This window comes from Ctenopharyngodon idella, chromosome 14 (assembly GCF_019924925.1).
Source record: "Ctenopharyngodon idella isolate HZGC_01 chromosome 14, HZGC01, whole genome shotgun sequence".
Classification (NCBI taxonomy): domain Eukaryota; kingdom Metazoa; phylum Chordata; class Actinopteri; order Cypriniformes; family Xenocyprididae; genus Ctenopharyngodon; species Ctenopharyngodon idella.
This window is the reverse complement of record NC_067233.1, coordinates 29,406,954-29,429,053: the sequence shown is the minus strand read 5'-3', so window position 1 is coordinate 29,429,053 and position 22,100 is coordinate 29,406,954. Positions and strand designations below refer to the sequence as shown.

The 22,100-nt window shown below is 36.2% G+C and overlaps 2 protein-coding genes across 6 annotated transcripts in view; one reads left to right on the top strand and one right to left on the bottom strand.

The window, feature by feature from the left end:
- Nucleotides 1–1,543: 1,543 nt before the first annotated feature.
- magt1 (magnesium transporter 1) lies at nucleotides 1,544–13,037 on the bottom strand. The gene is made up of 10 exons (XM_051860844.1): nucleotides 12,861–13,037; nucleotides 12,254–12,423; nucleotides 9,984–10,101; nucleotides 9,416–9,556; nucleotides 9,201–9,341; nucleotides 7,466–7,555; nucleotides 6,076–6,139; nucleotides 5,161–5,235; nucleotides 4,994–5,084; nucleotides 1,544–2,716 (listed from the first exon to the last, which is right to left on the bottom strand). The coding sequence occupies exons 1-10, from the start codon at nucleotides 12,939–12,941 to the stop codon at nucleotides 2,701–2,703; spliced, it is 987 nt and encodes a 328-aa protein (XP_051716804.1). The 5' UTR covers nucleotides 12,942–13,037; the 3' UTR covers nucleotides 1,544–2,700.
- Nucleotides 13,038–13,953: 916 nt separating this feature from the next.
- The window catches only part of thoc2 (THO complex 2), a 93,671-nt gene continuing 85,524 nt past the window's right edge, over nucleotides 13,954–22,100 (top strand). For all 5 annotated transcript variants that reach the window (XM_051860808.1, XM_051860806.1, XM_051860805.1 and 2 more), the window contains exons 1-3: nucleotides 13,954–14,100; nucleotides 15,402–15,457; nucleotides 21,766–21,857. In XM_051860808.1, coding sequence (XP_051716768.1) covers nucleotides 14,036–14,100; nucleotides 15,402–15,457; nucleotides 21,766–21,857 — 213 coding nt within the window. In that variant the 5' untranslated portion in view covers nucleotides 13,954–14,035. The remainder of the gene's footprint in view (nucleotides 14,101–15,401; nucleotides 15,458–21,765; nucleotides 21,858–22,100) is intronic.

Genomic DNA, 22,100 nt, shown 5'->3' with positions numbered 1-22,100 from the left:
TATTTAATAATAATAATTAGAAAAAACTATATCGATATTGATATAGTTTTATAGTAAATATTCTGAATATTGGGGAAATGTCTATGATGGATTATTATTGATTATTACTGCACTAAAGCAAAATGTTCTTTGCTGCACAGACACCACTGAAAGTCATACCTGCGAAAGCTACGGAAGCCCTAAGAGGACATGCATTTTATTTTTTCTATTTTTTTTTTTTAAATAATTGCCCACTGTATACTGACAACATGTTCAGGATCTCTGTATTGTGTTTGATGATAAACCTGTAGACCTGAGAGCCTCCTTCTCAAGTGTCGGATAGTAAAGAAGTTGTCAATCACTGCCAGACATAGAGCAATTTACTTGAGTGAGTCTCTGATCAATGCTGATGGAAGCTTTGCTGGCGCCAGAACAATAAAAACATGCTATTATGTCAAGTACACAGAAAAATGTTGTCAAGATCACAAGAAATTTAAGTTGTGGTCATGAGACAAGAAAGAGAATGCATGGACTCTTAGGGCTTCCGTAGAAAGCATATTTTGATGCTATAACTATGTAGTGGTTATTTGTTTAGAGAGCTACACACATTTAGCCTAGGCTGTGAGGAACAATGCGTGCCTTCAGCACGGGAAACACCCGCTGCTCCCTACAGAGAGCACTCAAGGTTGTCCTTATATGGAGTTGAAGACAACGTCTGGCGTGATTGGCTCCCTGACATCTAAACCAGAACATGTGGATTTGCAGCGGCGATTTACCTGAAAGCACCTGTTAAGACATGTAAATCAAAGAGGACAATGCAATAAGAAAGGACTGCTTCAGTTGTGTAATCCAAGTCATTTAATTACTTTCAATGATTAGTTCTGATAAACATGACAAGTCCAGAAAGGGAGAAAATAGTGAAAGACTGGGGATGTCTATGAATGTAAGCAAAATAACAATAAAATATAAGAAAGCTCATGAACAAAGCTTCACTAACTGTGTGATTATACTCACAAATATTCATACACACACACACACATGTCTATGATTTCTAATTTCAACATCAGCTTTATCCCTTTGTGTTCTTGACAGGAGTGGTAAAGCTTATATTTTCGTTGTTACGACTTGTCGAGTTCAGCATCTTATTTAAACATCCATTTTCTCTTCATTATGTTACAATAGTGGTTAAATCTAAGCTAACTTGGTTAAATTTACATCAAGAATTATGGTTGGTGAAAATAAGAAAGGAAAAAATTCAGAAAGGTCTTTTTCTCTTCCATGACTCATCGTTTCTTAAATGTTGTTCAACTTCAATATGGAGATGTTCAGAGAGGCAGCACTGCTCCCTACTGGCCAGACATCAACCATGAAAATATCATTTAAAGAAAACAATTACATTCAAAGCAATTTTGCAAATTCAGAGGAACTTGCAAAAATGTTTTAGAACCACAGATGAGATAACCAACAGACATGCTAGAAAATAAGTGCTAGTACTGTGTGAAACAGTACACACTACATAACACATTCCATGAGTGGAACTGATTTCTCAGATCTCAGAAGTAAATGCGGTTATTTTGCATATTTATTAAAAGAGTTCTGTGTATACACAATATACACCACATACAAGTGCAAGAAGAATACTTATTTTTTTCCAACCTTTCTTTACATATAATTACATTTTCTAACACACCCCTCATCTGCAATTGGTTGGTTCAACAGGTAACACAACCCCAAACTCACACCATTGGACGAATCAGCTTAAGTCAATCATGTTTTGGTTATCTTTTTACATTTTTATCTTTAACTTTAGCAGTCTGCTCAAACGATGTGTCCACATCCAGATTATTTATCACACAGGAATAGAAGGTCAAGTTGAGCAGGTTGCACTGTGGGATATAGTATTCGACGCATACGGCTCTGTTGTATACTGAACCTTTTGGAAGCTGTACCATGTTTTAAAAATTGTGCACAATATTCATAATACAGAAATAGTAATAGGAACACTGCAGTATTAGTACAATGTTCCAAACTTTGCCAAAAACCAATAATTACTTAATGCACCTAATTTTATTGTATTATTTAAATTTAAAGAGACCAACCGAGTGACTGAGATATACAACTGGAAGAGTAATCAATCAAATGAAATACAATGCAACGAGCAATCAAGGCACTTTTAATGGCATAAATCATCACCTGAGGCAGGACAAGAGCAAACACTCTCCGCATTTAAGACACTTTCATTCACCCCAAGGTTTCCTCATCTCATTCAGAACTACCTCAGAAACCTCAGACTCACTTTGAGTTGACTTTGGACACTTGATATGCACATTTATGAGGTAGAATTGAAAACACCTTGCTTGCCTTTGTGCATCTTCCAAATCTACGCATTTTGACCCAACCAAATTCAATATAAAACTGTACATTTGATTAGCAATGAAACCTCATTGGCAAGCGTTGCCATACAGTGTATCTGCTTGAGTTTAACCTTTGCATTCACACGTAACCCCACACCACGTTACCCCTAGACTAGACCACTCAGGGAGATAAATCCAATGAATTTAACAAACTTTCAGTAAAAACTTTAAAATGTAATCCGCAATATAAAAAAAGCAAGAAGGCACATATATGGTCAAGCAGAACTTTACCAAATCAATAACTCATTTTAAACATTAAGGCACTTTGCGCATTAATATTTGCCACAGCTCCTCCAACGGTCCTCATTTAGCCAAACAGGAAGCTGCACAAAAACAAAAGGCATTTATGTTAGAAAGGAAATGAAGTCATCATTGGTATGAATACATTTCTAAATTATAATTCTTATTAAATAAACTATAGTTCAAATTTTTGGGGTCAGTAAGTTTTTTTTAAATGTTTTTGAAAGAAGTGTTTTATGTTCACCAAGGCTGCATTTATTTGTTTAAAAACAGTAATAATGAATTAATATTGAACATTAAATATTATTACAATTTAAAATGACTGTTTTCTTTTGTAATATATTACAATACAAAATGTAGTTTATTCCTGTGATGGCAAAGCTGAATTTTCAGAAACATTTATGCTTATTATCAATGTTGAAAACAGTTGTGCTGCCTAATATTTTTGTGAAAACTGTGATACATTTTTTCAGGATTCTTTGATGAATAGAATGATCAAATGAACATCATTCATTTTAAACAGAAATCTTTTGTAACATTATAAATGTCTTTACTGTCAATTTAAAGGGGTACTTCACCACTTGCAAAATGGGCTTTCAATAAAACTTGGCTGCTTTTTTTTTTTTTTTTTAATGGGGCTACCTGACTAGAGAAAACAGAGAAAAAAGGCTCTTGTCTCCCATTTGCCAAATAGAGTGATGCTGGTATGACGTTAGAACTTGGAAGTCTAATTCGCAGCTGGTTCATTCGAAATTTGGCGATACTTTGAAGTTTTGTTCAACAACGGACACTGCACACACTCACACCCCAAGCGGTTTTATCTAGATATGTATTAAAAACGTACATTTTCAAAAATGAACACAACTGCTTCAAAATTCGCGTTTTTGCTATGGGTGTGTGTAATTTATGTTGTAGAACAAAACATCAAAGTATCGTCAAGTTATGTTTACCGCAGGCTTTATTTTACACATAAATCGAAAAACCCCATAGGAAAATCTCGAAGGAACAGGCGGCGAATTAGTCTTCTGGGTTCTGACATCATACCTGCACCACTCTATAGATAGGAAAACTTCAACACTCATAATGCATTGGGCATGTTGCCGTCCAAGGCCACCTCCACCAGTCTGCTATCAATACGCTTAGAGTCAAATACTGCCTTGCTTTAGTAGGAAATACTTATTAGCAAACTTTTAGTCATAATGGTGTCAACCTGTATTGTTCCCGGATGCAAGAATTCAGAGTAAACCTTTAGCGGGAGTGAGTTACTTTCAGGTTCCAGTGAAGGATCCGTTGTAGGCAGCAGCTAAATGCCGCAAAGAATCGTAAATACAGAGAGAGCACCACGACAGAATATCTGAAAAACCTCTGTGTTTGTAGTCAACATTTCAAACTGGATGACCACGAACAAAGTATTTTAGGCCAAATGGAAAGGAAAAACTGAAATAAACTGCTGTTCTGTCAGTTCCGCCAAAGCAAAACGCCATTGCATACAGGCAAGAAAGCCGTTTCCACAGCGATCCATTTTTACTATAATGCTGTTTAAAGAGTAGACAAAGTACTATACAATTTTCAGCGATAAACCTACTCTCACCATAAATGTTCTGTTAATAATCCTCTGTCGGTCAGACGGTCCGTCGGCGGGGACACAAAAATGCAGAAGTACAATCTGTAGTTTTCATGATTTTAAGATTCTGCACCATTTCTGGGTCACTAATCAAATATAAGTGAACTAGTGACATTAATCATCTGACACTTTGCACAGACATTAGATTTGGTACGTCTGAGTAGGTACTACATTTGAATTTGAACGTACTTCGACCGTTAAAAAACTATGTTCTATATAGTATAAGTGTGTGTAGTATGTACTATGTACATCTACTAGTGTACTATGTACTAGTATGTAGTAGTACTACATCCGCCATGTTGTCATTATCATGTGACCTACGGCGTCAGTTGAGTAGCTTCACTGCCATTCATAAATCCTCTCTCGTGGCCTCATGGGATAATAAAATGTCCATCAGATGCACACTTCAGAATATCAGAGGAAATAGCAGGTCATCCAGGGACTTTTCGCCTACTGTTTTTTGAATACTATGTATTAGGACATACTACTCTGTTGGCGTACTGTTTTTCTCATGCTATATAGTAGAGAAGTATTCAATTTCGAATGCAGCGATTGTCTCTGGTAGAGATGCTCTTATGAACATCTCAAATCATGCTGAGAACATGATCATCAAATACCAAGACATCAAACTCATATACATTTTTCAAATAAACTTTCCACTCAAATTATAATTTGACTTTTTTTGCACTGATATTTCAATCTGTTTATTAGACTAATTATGGTCTGATAAGCTCACCTGTAGGGATATCCATGATATTTGGCCCTAAAGACTGACAGCAGCCAACTGAAGAACAGCACCACCAGCCCGATTCCTGCCACACACATGACTGGAGAGGAAACAAAAGAAAAAATTAAACCTGTTCTCACTTCAGTCTATAGAGCACAGGTCGTTTGACAGCATACTTTTCCTCTTCCCGACATCCAGGTCAGAGGTCGCAGCCTCATGAAGCAGTACCATTCCCAGAGTCACCGCAGCATCTGAATCAGAGTTCAGGAACACATTCATGACGCCTGAATGACTGACATGAAAGACTGTAACACTGCGTGCTAACCAGACATAAAGCCACAGCCAATCAGAACATATCTGATGGATAATATACAGCTGTCTGTGTTGCTACATTACTGTTCAAACGTTTGGGGTCTGTAAGATTTTTTTTTTTTTTAAGAAAGTAATACTTTTATTCAGCAAGGACACATTAAATTAATCAATAGTGACAGTAAAGAACTTTATAATGTTACAAAAGCTTTCTATTTCAAATAAATGCTGTTTTATTTTAACTTTCTATTCATCAAAAAAAAAAGTCCTGAAAAAGTATTATGGTTTCCACAAAAATATGAATCAGTACAACTGTTTTCAACATTGATAATAATCAGAAATATTTCTTGTGCAGCAAATCAGCATATTCAAATGATTTCTGAAGGATCATGTGACACTGAAGAGTGGTAGAGTAATGAAGAGAAATGATTTTTTTTTTTACAGGAATAAATTACTTTTTACAATATATTCAAATAGAAAACAGTTATTGTAAATTATAATATTTCAAAATATTACTGTTTACTTTTGATCACATAAATGCAGCTTTGGTGAGCAGAAGAGACTTCCTTCAAAAACATAAAAAAAATCCTACTGACTCCAAACTTTTGAATGATTGTGTATGCGCACCAATGAGATTTTAGTGTAGGCGGGGCTTCACGGCACAATGCAACAAAAAAGAAACCAAGTGACCAACAAAATGTTTGTTGCTTGCCGTGTAATAGACATTGTGTCTGGTCAGGATGCAGTGTAAATGATCTGAGCGCAGTGGCTGTGAAGGATACTGAAGAGAAGAACAATGTGAGTCTCTGCCACAAACTGAGCCTGACTGCTGCCGTGGATGTAACTCTGAAATGAAAAAGAGACATATTACTGTGGATTATCATTTGATATAAAAATCTGAACACATGAGAACTTAAAGTGATCGCTGACATGAGGAATCAAATGTTCAGTGCAGTGAGGTGATGCAGAAACGTTATCAATCATAATAGTGAATGTTTACAGACAAACACCAAAACCAGGCCTTTCTGACTGAGGGTGGAAAATGATCATGTTTTGCAAATATAGGTCTGTTTTTGTGCAAAAACTATTAACATCATAAAGTGATCCTTAAGGAAGATTAAAAAGATTAAAAAGGCATGACCCCTTTAAAGACCACAAGAAATTGAAGAGTTTTGTGGCTTTTAGTCTGTGGATGTTAGCAAAATACTGATGACTCAAACACTCTCTAGAATGAATTAAAGGGTTAGTTCACCCAAAAATGAAAATTCTGTCATTAATTACTCACCCTCATACCGTTCTACACCCGTAAGACCTTCATTAATCTTCGGAACACAAATTAAGATATTTTTGTTGAAATCCAATGGCTCAGTGAGGCCTCCACAGCCAGCAATGACATTTCCTCTCCCAAGATCCATTAATGTACTAAAAACATATTTAAATCAGTTCATGTGAGTACAGTGGTTTAATATCAATATTATAAAGCGACTAGAATATTTTTGGTGCGCCAAAAAAAACAAAATAACGACTTATATAGTGATGGCCGATTTCAAAACACTGCTTCAGGAAGATTCGGAGAGTTATGAATCAGCGTGTCGAATCAGCAGTTCAGAGCGCCAAAGTCACGTGATTTCAGCAGTTTGGCGGTTTGACACGCGATCCGAATCATGATTCAATACGCTGATTCATAATGCTCCGAAGCTTCCCGAAGCAGTGTTCTGAAATCGGCCATCACTATATAAGTTGTTATTTTGTTTTTTTTTGGCGCACCAAAAATATTCTCGTTGCTTTATAATATTAATATTGAACCACTGTACTCACATGAACTGATTTAAATATGTTTTTAGTACATTAATGGATCTTGGGAGAGGAAATGTCATTGCTGGCTATGGAGGCCTCACTGAGCCATTGGATTTCAACAAAAATATCTTAATTTGTGTTCCGAAGATTAACGAAGGTCTTACGGGTGTGGAACGGCATGAGGGTGAGTGATTAATGACAGAATTTTCATTTTTGCGTGAACTAACCCTTTAAAACAGGTGTGACAAAATCTGCTATACAAAAGAGACAAACTCTCAAAATGAAATACATCAACACAGCAAAGAAAACTGGGGTCTGTGAAATATAAAAAAACAAACAAATAAAACCAAACGTGAGGTAAAGAGTGTAACGAACCACTTGGCCAGTGTTTGGGTTCTTGTGAGCATATGGAGGTCCTCGGATATGGTTCCACATTTGACCAGATGTCATGATCAAAACAAAACACTAGAGAGAGAGAGAGAGAGAGAGAGAGAAGGTTGTTCATGTTAGATATATATATTTTTACGTTCTAAAAAAAAAAAAAAACGCTTACCTATGTAAAACCACTATGTTACTACGGTGTTGCTATGCAGTTTCTAAGGTTTTCAGAATAGTTCTTAATGCATTGTTTGCTATGCAGTTGCTTGTGTCATTTAGCAACTGTATAGTTGCTAAAACTTAAGACGCAGCCTAAGACATTGCTAGGTAGTGGCTAACGTGATTTTTTTTTCCAAACGGTTCAGCAGAAATTCCCACCCTGCAAACAATTTCATTGGCTGAGGTTACAGTGACGGGTAGGTTTAGGGATCAGGATTGGGTGTAGGTAATCGTTACTGTGATTGACATGGCCAATTAAATGTTTAGATTCGGCTCCAGGGTGGGATTTCCGCTGAACTGGTTTGGGAAAAAAAAAAAAATAAATCACGCTAGTGGCTAAGGTGTTTTGTGCAGTTGTTAGCACGTTGCCATGTTTAATTAAGGAAGTCTTAATACAAAAAAATACAAAAAAAAGTTGTAAGGAATAATGAAGATGCCACCTACCAAGACCCTAGACATGACTTGGGTCCCTATTTTAATTTAATTTAATTTAAATTTTCTGGCACAGACTGGCAGACTTAAAAACATTTCTTTCGTATTTTGTTGAACAACTAAATTAGATCTAAAACTAAATTTTACTTTTAAAAGTAGGGATGCACCGATATGAAAATTTTAGCCGATAACGATATAATGCTTTATATTTGAAAGCCGATAACTGATATTTTGGCCTTTAAATCAAAATCTATATCCAAATTTTTATATAATTTTTGAGAGCCTGATTTAAAAAACAAACAAAAAAAAAAGTTCAACTTTAAAAGCCATGTCCCAAGCACAACATAAATCAAACATATACAGTACAGTAGCCTAGTTTGAACCAGTGTACGTTTTTAAAATTAATTTTACACTCCTATGGCTAACTTTCTTTATCATAAATAAATAAATAAATAATAAAAAAAATCTATTGCCTTACAATTAAATAAAATAATCCCTAAATAATGCAAACAAGTCACTGGACAACATTACTTATAAAGAATCAAAATACATGTGCATAGACAAACAAAATGGAATAGCCTATGCATGGACAGTAATGAAATGATTTTAATTAAACCATATTGTTGATGAAAATGGTACGAGAAAAAATAACAGCGCACAAAGGATTCACAACATTCTTTTTGCAGTAGTATTTTCTTTATAATTTTATGTAGTCTATATGACAGACTTGCGCTGCATGTTGCACTTAACTGTATTTTCCTCTTCAAAGTGATTTCAATCATATTTCAAGCAATTCAAAACCATCATGGTGAACAAAGTGAATCTGAAGTGTCTCAGCTGAAGGAAATAATCCATTATTTATCAGCTTTAATATATCGGCCAAATTTTATTATTGGGTCGATAAGGATAACATATATATCGGCCAATACCAATATGGTGGGCGATATATCGTGCATCTCTAATTAAAACCTTTTCAAGGGTATCAGCATATAATAAAAATCAACATATAATAAAAACTATAGAGGAATAGAAGTATTAGATCCCATCTTTGCATTATAAAATAAAAATGTCAAGTGCCCACCAGTGCAGAGAAAGCCCAGACATTCTTATTGAACAGGAACTCCAGGTTGTTTCGGCGCAAGTAAGCCAGACTGCCGATGAACGCCAGCAGCAAACCCAGCATCAGTGGCCCGGCGTAGTTTGGAGGCCTGATTACCCGGATCTGAATGACACACAACAGCACGTTAAACACTGACGTGACCCTTCTGAAGCTGAATGTGTGTGCTCTAGTCTTACATGGACATCTGTTCGGTCCGCCACCCATCGGGCCAGCTGCTCGGCTGCAAAGCCTCGGACCTGTAGCTCGTACGTATCCGCTCGCTTGGGTTTGCCTTTGGCTGGGAAGTTGATGAATGTCGGAGCTGAGTTCATGTTGAGCTGTGGAGGACATAAACAGAATGAAATAAGAAATTATGTAACGTTTATGACTAATAATATATATTAAAAATCATGCTTCTTAATGTCAACATGAATCCATTTATTTTCTTTTACTTGTCTTATTGATCTAACATCTTGCTTTGCCTCTAAAACAACTTTACTTTTACAATGACATCACTTAGTCCTTGCGAGCAACTGGTTAATGTTAACCAACAGTCGTATAGCTGTAGTAATCACATTTAGGTCTGGCTCTATTCAGATACATAAATGTACATCCAATCAATTTCCAATATAAAATCAAGTCCTGTCCGAGACTTCTTTTTTTGGCACTTGGAAATATGTCACATCACAAATGCCACTTCATGTTCACTTTAACAGACTAAGGTATGAGGTGAAGTACAAAGGTAAAATTGATCAGGACATTTACCATCTGGAAAACATCTGAGCCTTCATCAAAATCCACCATTGCAAAGAAAATCCGGTTAGTAAATGCACTCGAATAACGCCAAGAGTTTGCAAGGATCTGGTACTCTTCATCTGCCTGTCTGAAAAAAGAAAAAGAAAAGGAGATTTTGTTTTCCACAGTTTTTTATATGAAATTAATTTAGGCTACATTCACACTGTCAGTCCAAATCTATTTATTTGTGTATCCAACTGGAATCAGATCTTAAATTATTGACATCCACATTGTGTATCGCAACTGTTCAGATTAGATATGTGTGTAGTCACATAAACCACGCGAAATCCGATCAGAGCGGTCAGACTTAAACAGATTTCCAGAAATGCGATTTGAATAGGATTTCAAACCACATGTATGTAGCTCGAAATGGATTTGTAAAAAACACACTGGCCGTTCACACTTGCTAAATCTGATTGGATATCAATCGGATATGCACAAAAATCGGATTTGCACTGACAGTCTGAACGTAGCCGTGTAAAGGTTTTAGGTTTTAATGTGAAGAGTTGCACTCTTGTGGACTTAAAATGGCGATCATGTGCACATCCACTTGACTTGAAGAGCCCATTTCTCATTTAGCTACTATGTACTAACATTTAAATGAATCATTTGATGTAATACACTTATTGTATACAAGCATGTTTTTACACTGTACTTACATTTAAAAAATACCGGCATATAATTACATCTGTATTAATTTCTGTAATTACATATATAACTACATTGTTGACCATCTTACCTTTTAACCCACCATTAAACCTACCCAGACCACCAAACCTGTCCCTAACCTTAACCGTATCCACCTCAATAGCAGCACTAAAGTTTTGCAATACAACATCAACACAATAAGTACATTGAACCTAACAATTATTATTATTATTTTTTTTAAATCTAAGTACATATTTAAAGACACCTAATATAAAGTGTGACCAAACAAATTTAATATTGTCAATTGGCCACTCCATGCCTAAGATAATAGCCACTGAAAAATTCATTTATTAGTTTATCAAGAATATATATTATAACTTACACTACAAAGCAGTGTTGTTTTAGTATTATTTATAAACCCACAGTTTCACAGACAAGGCTTAAGCTAGTCCTAGACTAAAATGCATGTTTGAGCAGTTTAGCAACTTGCACTGATATAGCTTAAAATATGTCAGAGCCATTGTTTTGTCTTAAGATGAACACCAGTAATGTTTTTTTCTAGGGTACATTAAAGGTACTTAAATGTCCTAATTGAACTAAGGCCTAATCCTGGCTTAGTCTAACTGGGCCATAGTATTATAGTATTTATTAAAAAAAAAATTCAGTTTGTAATTTTGTTATGTGCTTCTGTCATTTTTTTATAGTTTTATTTAGCTTTAATTTATTTTTATTTCATTTTTAGTGAAATACAAAGTTTTTGTCATTTTAGTACTTCAACTCAAACTTTTTTCAGTTTGTTGACAAGGCAACATTTAAAATTTTGTTCAATTTAAAGGTATAGTTCACCCAAAAATGAAAATTTGCTGTTAATTTACTCACCCTCAGGCCATCCAAGGTTACTTTTTTTTTTTTTCAGTAGAACAGTAAAGAAGATTTTTAGCTGAAACCGTGGTCCTCGGTGATTCATATAATGGAAGTCTATAGCTATTGACACTTTGAGAGTCAAAAGTTTGGAAACCGGGAAAAGTCAATCTTCCCAAATGACATGACACAGGCGAACATAATCTTAATTTTTTATATAGGTTGCTCCAGACTGTTGTGAACGTGCTCAGGACCATTAGCCGAGGCTGTGGATTACAGGTAATGTTGTAAATAACGTTCAGTTTCTTGAACAGACCGATCGTTTTGCTTCATAAGACCTCAATGTATCGCCAGGAGCCACGGGTATTACAATTTGTTTTGCCTGTATAGGTTTTTTGACTCTCAAAGTGACGGTAGCCAATGACTTGCATTAAATGAATCACCAAGGACTATGATTTCAGCTAAAAATCTTCTGTACTGTTCTACTGAAGAAAAAAAGAAAACATCTACATCTTGGATAGCCTGAGGGTGAGCAAATTAACAGCAAATTTTCATTTTTTGGGTGAACTATACCTTTAAGATCACATTCTTTGTCTAATATTTGCATTTTATTTTATTTCAGCTTTATTTCACAGAAAATGATTTGTAATAGTTTTAGTAAACAATAACAACACTGCTGCACACACAGCAGAATGAACTGTTTTTAGTGGATGCTTTCTCAGTGCACTTACTTGCAGACAGCACACTGTCTCTGTGGCTGCAGAGCTGTGAACATGATAATGACGGAGTAGTTGCGTGGAGGAGCTCGGATCAGCCTCCTGAACTTCTCTCCGTTCAGCCGGATCACTGCACGCTTACTGGCCCACTCCATCATCTGACTGACCTTCTCTGATAGCAGGGTCTGGAAACACACATATTAACCAATCACTTATTCACAGAATCTCGCAGTACATTTAGCACAGGTTTAGTCCTCACGGAGTAACTCATGTTCATTGTCTTACGTGCATACTAACATGAACAATACCAACAGAAGTTTAATTCAGAAGCAGTTAGGTCAGTTTATAGGCTGCTGTGCAACAGGAAGCTAAGCTTAGTTTGCATACAGGGCCAAGTCTGACAGCTCATAATACATTGAATAAAACCGAGGCCAATAATTCACTCGAAGTTATTTACAGATGGACCACAGTGTTCTCACAAATGTTAACATTAATGTGCGATTTAATCCAATGTGCTGTTGAGAGAAAGATTCTATCAGAGCCTTTGAGAAATCAGTCAGCTCAGTGCATACGAGGAGTAAAAAAAAACACACAAAATAACAAACCAATAGAATCCACTAACCTCCTTCTTTTTCTGCCCATTTGATGGCGTGCCATGTAAACTAACAGCGAGGAAAACAACTATCAAAAGTTTATAAAACATTTCTAAAGCTGCCACTCTGCGGCCACGACAGTTCTGCAGGAAGAAACTCCTGTCCGCTTCCTATTGGTGGAGCTCAGCGGAAGAGGAAGAGTTTTAAAATAAAAGTCTCAAGCGACAAAACTAAAGCTTAAAAATACTTTAGTATTTTCAAAATAAAAGCCTAAGGCTGTTGGTGACTTTCATTTAAAACAAAAAAACAACAAACTAGATGGTTTCATGTAGTAAAAGTAAGATTATAAAGCCAAAGTCAACAAAATGAATATACTGGCATGATTGCTGATAAAGAACCCGCAGTCCTGATATACAACATAAAAATTAAATAATAATTAAGAAATGAGGCACATGTTAATATAAAAAAAAGACGGGAAAAAATTGAAATGCTTGTGTCGTGTTTCCCACTGTTCATATATATCTATACAGTATAAAGTTATTTTATATAGTCCTATATCTATACCTTATAAAGTTATTTTAGCCCCAGACAAATTATTATGTAGGCCTATATGAAGAATGTGGACTTCTTACGGTGTATATATTTTTATTATTTTATATATTTTTGCAAACACGTATATATTGTATACATGTATAGACATTTTTTTTCTCTCTAAGTTAATTATCAATTTTGTACTTTCTGTTGGTAGCAAATTGTGCAAAAATGTAGTCTTTTAAGCTATTTCCTCCTAAGATGCCCAGTAAGATACACCAACATGTTTCTAATTTTTTATTGATCATGATTAATAATTCACATACAGTTAAAGCTTGCATATACAACTGTCTGTACAATCAAAAGACAAAATTATAATAAGCAACAAGGCCGTTCAGATGAAAGAAGAAAGTAGAAGCTACGTGCTCAAGGATGTCTCTAAAACATTTATTCTCTCTTCATTTCTCAAAATGTTTATTTATAATATTGTTATTGTTGGCTTTTATACGGTTTAAAATGAAATGAAAATGTAGATATTAAATTACTTGCAAATGGAATAAAAATTAAAAATAAACACTCCGACATCCCGAGATGCATTGACGCGCGCGCGAGCGTGTGAGCTAAACATCCGGCGCGAGCCGCCGCTGCTGTGAGTGAGTGTGTTTGGAGGAAGATGGCGGCGCTTATCCTCCCGTCTGACTGGATAAAAAACTGGGACAAATCCGGCAAAAATGAGTTGTGAGTAGGAGTTTAGTAATCAGGTTGAAAGTGTGGATGGGAATAAAGTTATATACATTTTTTTGGGCGTTATTACCGCGGGTTATTGTCGAAAGCATAAATCATATTCTCTTCATTGTTAATGTCCACAGCTTGTGCGCGTTAAAAAACTAATTACTTAAAAGTTCAATAAAATGGCCTATAAACTTTAATATACTGTTAACCAAATAAAGAATATAAAGTCTGTAGTTTCTTTAAATGTCTATGTAAGACACTTTATCGGTAATTTTCATGACTGTAACGTCAGTGAGCTAATAGTTAGCTGGGTTAGCATTAGCATGTGTCTTATCAGTGTGTGCTACAGTATGTGTAATGTGTGTTACATGTTTCATGCAGGTAAACATGATCTTATACGCCATGAGCAAGCCTGAAGTAAATAATATGGAATGTTAAGAGGTTGCGTAACCCTGATGTAAGGTTTAGATGTATCTGTGCTAAAGAGTTCAATTTTTTTAGATATTGGTTGTCTCGAAACCTAGTGATCTGCTACACAGATAGCATTTATGAGCAGCACAGTTTAAAACAAACTGAGTCAGCGGTCTAATTGTTGACACTTCGTGAGCTGCCTACTTAGACTGCATTGTGGTCATCATATAGTGTCAGTGCAGTATAGTGTCAAGACCATGTGAGCTGCTTATGTAGACAGCATGTCTGATCATGTGGGATCCCTCTGTGTCTTAAACTTAGTGTTTTTTTTGTCTAGGCAGTGCTGTTAGGCATCTGTTTCAAAACACAATAAGCTGCATTTGTATTCAGCATTGTCAAAATTTAGTGAGGCTTCATGTGCAATGCTGTATTTTTAGGTAGCTTACTAGGATTTGAGCACTGCCTAATTCATATTTACACACACCTGTGTTTTACAGGTAGTTTCGCCTGTGTGGATGTTTGTGAGGCTGATGGGACAGATATAAATTAGTGGCACTTTTTTGCAGATGTTCAGCTGATATTGAACTTGGTATATGAACTTGTAGATGAAGGAGTGCGTTAACGTTGTTCAGTGCCACCATGTTTATCTGACAGAGGTGATTGTGGTGCTAGAATAACAGACTGTAGTTGTGTGATATAAACAAGCTGTATAAAGTGAGGTAAATGTGGTGGCCAGTGGTAAACTCTACGCAATGTTGATCTGTTATGCTCAAAATCTTTTATATTTAATTTAGCTTTAATCTATTGTAAATGGAGTCATCTTTGTTGCTCATCATGTTATTAATACCTGAAATTCTCTTTCTAGCCATTCACTTGTATGTTTTTTCTGTTTCTAGTTTACAGTTTTTCCAGGACCTTGCAGGGAAACCCAGTGGTCAGGAGTTTGTTAAAGGTAAGTTTAATTCATATTACTTATTCTTAGGGCTGTTAGTGGTGCATTTTTTTATTTATTTTTTTTTTTTTTTTGGCTGTATATATAATTATTATTTGCACTAGTGTTGGGCGATATGCTCAATTTTCATATCGCCCAATCGTCAGCCTGTCACGATAACTACTTTTTGTTGTGCGATATATTGTGCGATATAATTTCGATATGTGATATTATTGTCGTTTTAAGACCATTTTATGCCACTGAATATATAATCATAATATAACAGCATAATAATGCAAGTAGGCCTACACACTTTCAAATGACAATGAACTTACCTCTTAAGAATGTTTAGATACAGGAATTGAAGCATCAAAAAATAATAATGTTGAATAAATAATAAATAAACCTTTGCTAACAAAAATTGCAAAATAACAAGTAGAAAAAAAAACACTTGCAAATGCACAAAAGGCACTTATATGGAGATTTTCCATCTATAGGTTTTTCCCTGACCTTATTTTCTCAGTAAAGTAAGGGTGCACGCTATTGTCAGATGTCCATATGAACAAAGACACAGATTTAGCAGTCAGATATGGCCTGTTGAGGTATCTGTTTTTCTAGAGGCGTGTTTGAAAAACTTCTTTTAACTTGAGTGCCACGTTTTAGCGCCGCGTCATGCACAAGATGCTGTGAAAGACGCGAGTGCAACAGTCAAACACGTTTCCATGGAAAAACAGCGCTGTGGAATGCAAAAACGCGTTCTCTATGAAAACGAACTAGACACTCGTGACTGCCGTGTCCTGTGTGAAACTGGCTGTTTATATTTGCACCAGTGGATTGCGGAAACTAAATGCATTTGCACTTATTCTTCCAAACTGTCTGTAGTTATCAGGAAAACACTATAACGACTCGAATGGCACATTTTTCCACCTGTCGATGTCAGCTCTGTATATGAAGGAGCGGCCTGAGCCCCGCTTTCGCCTCGGAGAGCAGATGAGATGAGAATCTTTATCATTTTGCGAGCAAAGATGGACCGTTTATTAATAAATCAGGTTATTTCCCGGTTGTGAGGTAAAAATATAGCCTATAATCATTCGTAGCTGACTCCGAGTATTCCATTTATTAGTCTTGTGATGTAGGCCTAAACAATAAAGTAGGCCTATTAAAAACCGAATTTGGAAAAACATTGTCATTTTTTTGTTATGATAAATTGCATTATGATAAATACTTTGATTTACATATATGTGCAATAATTCAGCCGTAAATTAATTATAAATGGTTACATTTAATGGTTAATTATATATGGTTATGTTCATTACCTGTGTAGCAATGTATTGAAATAAAATTACATACTGTGTTTTTTTGTTTTTTTTTTGCTTCCCCCAAAACATCATTTCTATGTGTGGTGAGTTGGCTCAAGCGATTTGTTTCGCACTACAGAATTTCCATTGAGGGAACTAGACATGTGTCGGTATATGGTAATACGATATATCACGATAATGAACATGCACGATATTGTTATCGTGGGCACTTCAAAATACCGTGAATAATTATTTATTATGAATTATTCAGATTTTTAGAATGCATTTTAAGAATACTTTACCCATCAAACATTTAAAATGCACAAAACCGCTGTATGCTGTGTCAAAGAGGCACATGCATTGATGTAAGCCCAACACGCATGAGCAGCACATGGCGGAACGAGTGAAGACGCGCTGAATGAAATCTATTTATTTTCAAATTTAAACTTTTTTTATATTTTAATCTGGACTACTACAACATGCCCTAGGTTTTGTTTGCATGTTCTGATTCTGTTCATTCACACTTTACAATAAGGCTTAGTTAACATTAGTTAATTTATTAGTTAACATAAACTGACAATGAAAAATACTTCTAAAGCATTTATTAATCTTACCATCACATTCCTAGAGGGAACATAGTGAGCATCAATACTCCCTGATTTTCACAATGCGTTTTGGGACTTTTTAGGGAGCAAACGTTTCAGTGCATTGGAAGGATTGAAACATCCCTTAAAATGGCTGACTCCCTGATCAGTACCCTGACTACTGAACTAAGGGGCTGATTGAGGCACACCCAATGTTTCGTCCTTGCCCAGTGCCTGGCAAATCACTCTCTGCGAGTTCTTCTATCCCATATACTAGTGTTGTCACGGTACCAAAATTCTAGTAGTTGGTATCAATACCAGTAAAATTTTACGGTTCTCTGTACCAATTTTGGTACCACAGGAAAATCTGTTGGAACTATTTTATTTAACTAGCCTATTTTTAAAAACATATTAAATATGATGGTAATCATACATATAAATATTTGGTTTGTGTGTGTGTATATATACCTCAATGAAATAAATTTTGAAATATAAAAAAATAAATAAATGCTCAAACATCCATTTTGAAACACGTGCGTGTTTATTTTAGCTATTCCTTCAGTGAAACGACACATTACAGCCTGTAAAACTATGAAATAAATATCAGTAAATAGTGGTAACCTAAATAATAAGAAAGTTAAGTATTATTCTAAAAAAACATTTTTTTTTTTTTTTAATTTCCACACAAAAATGCGTCATATAGCTGCTCTGCGCTTTGAGAGGAATGTGGAACATGAGCAGGAAAGTAGGGGTGCAGTGGTTCAGATTACTCACGGTTCGGTTTGTATCACGGTTTTAGGCTCACGGTTTCACTACGGTTCGGTATGTACTATGTTCAGGTAAAAAATTACTACTGTCAAATAAAAATAAAGAAAAAATAACAAATAATCAAACAGAACAAATAAATACAGTAAAGCAAAGATACAAATAAAAAAAACTTCAGGTTTTTCATGTATCCAGTTTTTAGGTACAGAAATTGAATAAAGTAGCTAATAAAATGTAAAACATTACATGTAATCTACACTGTATAAATTAAATAAAGATCAATCATTATTAATTAAGTTAGTATTCAGTCATAAGCAATGAGTGATTTCCTTGTCTTTTGTTGTTTGATTAACATTAAAAACACATCCAGACAGCAAGGGCTGCTGTCTCTTTAAGACACAATGCACGGATCAGTACACTGATACTGAACACATTCGTTCTTTCTTGTGTATAAGTTCACTTAAGACATAACCGACTATGCTTGCTAGGATACTCGCCAAAAGTTTCTGTCCTACGGTGTTTTTCTACTTTACCATAGTAAAGAATGCGAATATAATAGGCCTAATTAAAAGCGAACCAAAGGAAGAAATGTTTATAACCCCCTGCGTGAGTGAAGATTTGGGAAAAGAAACAGAGATTCCATATTCAGTGGAATAACTAATGGAATATTGTTAAATTCTCTGCTAATCAGGTGACCAGATCGCGATTCGCAAAACAGAATACAAAGCTTAAATGTATGGACTGACGTACGTCTCTCATTCGGCATGAGCCAAAATGTTTCCATGGCTGCGATGTCACATTTAATTGATAACCTATTAGCCTATTTCTTCTGTAAACAAAGCTTTGAGCTTCACTCGTGTCATATTCACGTAAAATACTGGCACAGCCCTATCAGTGGGTACCGAATATACCCGCATACTCGATACTCCCGGTACTACAGAAATGCTGGTATCATCACATTTTCAAAATTTCAGTACCGACTTGGTACCTGTTAGGATAGAGTTGTACAAATGCAGGTATTTTCAAACCTCTTCTAGCTTGCACATGTTTCTCTTTGTTTCTGTTCAGTTTTTTATTTGACTACCTTGTGAATCAACAGCAATGGGTCAATGTTGCCACTTTGTGGACAAATCAGTTCAGGTAGAACGGTGTATAAATATAAATGGCAATGGAATCAAATTGTATGTTACTTTTTAGTACTGTCCTGAATAAACTGTTTAGCATAAGATTTTTACTTGGTCAACAAGACAAAATAATACCTGAATTTACACAAATGAACCAGTTCAAAAGTTTACATACCCTTGAATCTTAACATTGTGTGTTGTTACCTGAATGATCCACTAATGTTTTTTTATTTTTTTTATTTTGTGGTTTAAGAGAGGAAAAACAAGCCCATTCTTTGCTTTTACATGTGCAATTTTGAGGAGGGGAGGGGGTCATTTATTTATTTTTTTTTTTTAGACTTTTTTCCCAAAATCTATAATTATCTCACCTAAATGTTTGATCATGCAGTACATTTTTACAATGGGGCAATTGTTGCACAATAGCTTTCACACAGCACAAGACTGATTTCAAAGTAAACAGTTAGTAATAAAATAAGAACAAATAAACAATAAACAAGCTGTAGCACAAATAAATTAAATAGAATAAAGATAGAAATTAAATAAACAGTGCTTTGTTTTTTTTTGTTTTTTCAGGTAGGTCTAACAGTAGTATTAAGGAAAGAAATACTAAAGAAATTTTAATAAGGAATCAAATGTAAAATTATACTGAATAGTCTTCCCTGAATAAATTAAATAGATTAATCCTTACAAGTAAGGTTACAAAATTTAGCCATTCAGGAGCAGTGAGTGTCTTTAATGTAAATCAAACAACAAAAGATGAAGAAAAAAATCAGAGACAGCAGCAGGATTACTAGGCTGCTGTCACTTTAAGAGCTGCACGGATCCAATATAGGCTACTGTTAACTTTCTCAACCGTTCACTTAAGACAAAACTGACTGTTTACGCGCATACTTCTCAAGATGGTAATTTTGTACATACATTTGTGTGTGTTTGACCATTTAAGCGCAATTTGGTACTCACAAGCTGTTTGTGATGCAGCCTTATGAGTGTGCATGAGCACTCCGTCTGAGAGCACGCGAGTGCTAAGTAGTTTAAACACTGGCAAGACTTAAAGAAATGCAAATTATAAACTTGAGTGACGATGCGACACTGCCTCGATTGTGCAAGTGACAATTCCTGTGTTAACTCTGCAGTGTGTAGCTTGCATTTATAGTGCAGGTGTGAAGTGGTGATGTGAAGCCATTTGCACAATCTGAGAGCGCCCGGTGATTCACTCACGCTGTTTGTGAATTTACGTTTCACAGAAAAATTTCAAAATATGTTGTAAGTTATTTAATAAAGAAATAGCAATGAATTGTCCCTCACCTTCAGCATTATAATTATTTTACCCACGCCGGACAGAGGTTAAGACTGTGCCACCGCATGTCATGCCATACCTCTCACGGCAGGCGCGCTTCTTTATGTGTAGTCAGCATGAGATCGGTTTATGAGATTGGCCTTTATAGAGGCCCCCGATAAAACATCCCAAAGTGATTATCGGCCGATGGCTATCGGGAGCCGATCACTCGAAGCACCCCTACACGACATGTGACTCAGGGTGCTTTCACAGTTGGTTCGATTGCCTGGACCAAACCCGAGTTCGATTGCTCCCCCTCCCTCTGCCCCCACTGGACTGTGTTCACATTATATTATTTGGGTCTGAACCGCGGTTCGTTTGCGTCATCAAACCAGCAGCTGTTTACTCTGTTGCTTAGTAACGACAGCGCAGGAGAAGGCGGCAAAATGCATAACGTTTGTTTTTGAACCGTTGGTTTTGTTCATAACGGCGCTTGTGTCTAGCTGCCGTGAACGTAGAAAGCAGAAGGCGAGCAGAAATGAGAAAGGGCTACACTACAGCTCTCTGCTTGCAGCATGTCAGTCATGCTCGTCAGGAAAGTGAGTGAAACACACACACAAACACACATTTTTATCAAATAATACGGCATTAATAGCGGTTCACTTCCGCAATTTGGTACGAATGCATTCATATCAGAAGCGAACCGTACCGGAGTTCACTTGAACCGCACCCCAGACCACCCTTTTTAAGCGGACTCGGGTACGGTTCGCGGGTGTGCACCCAAGTTCAGAAGACAGTGTTCACATCATCCAAACGTACCGAACTCTGGTGGCAATCGAACCCGGGTGCGCACCAAAAGTGCTAATGTGAAAGCACCCTCAAACTCGCAGTGCTTTTAGGGTGCTTTCACATTGGCACTTCAAGTCACTTTTGCAATTTTAACAATTTATTGCAACCAGCTTAACGTACCTCGGTAACATTTTAATCAACTGAACAGCAATGCATTGTAGGGAAGAAAAAGTTTATAAGACATTGAAATGTCATGCATATGAATGACAAACAGAAGAACGTAAGCACTGGCCCCACAGGGCAAGAGACGGTTCGGTCAACTGCCTGAACACTCTCACTCGGGTCCCGGGCCATTCTTGCTGGTACGTCCTGGTGTTTTTTCTTGACAGGACGGTGGTGAGAAACTGTTTAATATTGTGCAGGCGTTATCAGTATGAACTTAATTAACTGAAAGCTGTTATTGAGCCTACCATGTGTGTGCTTTATCTTGTAGATCTGCAGTCAGCCCTGTATGAGCTCTGCTGGCATGTTATCCAGGGCAATCTGAAGGTGGATGTGGCTGCCGGTCTCCTGGCTGATGTTATGGTGAGTGCTGATCCCGTAGCAATGTTCAACCTCTTTTTCACCTACACTGAGACTGTTAAGGCCCTGATATACTTCAACTAAAATCGAAAAGTGAACTGGTGTGATGTCATTTTGAACAAAATTAGGCCAAAACAAAGTTCATTTGGATGTTTTTTCGGGAGTTTGAAACGGCTTACCAAAGCAAACTTTCCGTAAAAGTTCGTTCTCGCTGGTAAACATCTTTGAACTGCCATTGGTCCATGG

What these genes read in the sequence shown, in the direction of transcription:
- magt1 (XM_051860844.1), bottom strand. Translation starts at nt 12,941, where the DNA reads ATGTTTTATAAACTTTTGATAGTTGTTTTCCTCGCTGTTAGTTTACAT. An exon ending in GCTCAGATGTTTTCCAGATG is followed by an intron (nt 9,557 to 9,983) that starts GTAAATGTCCTG and finishes TGTCCTCCACAG; the next exon opens with CTCAACATGAACTCAGCTCC. An exon ending in ACCCAAACACTGGCCAAGTG is followed by an intron (nt 6,140 to 7,465) that starts GTTCGTTACACT and finishes TTTTCATTTCAG; the next exon opens with AGTTACATCCACGGCAGCAG.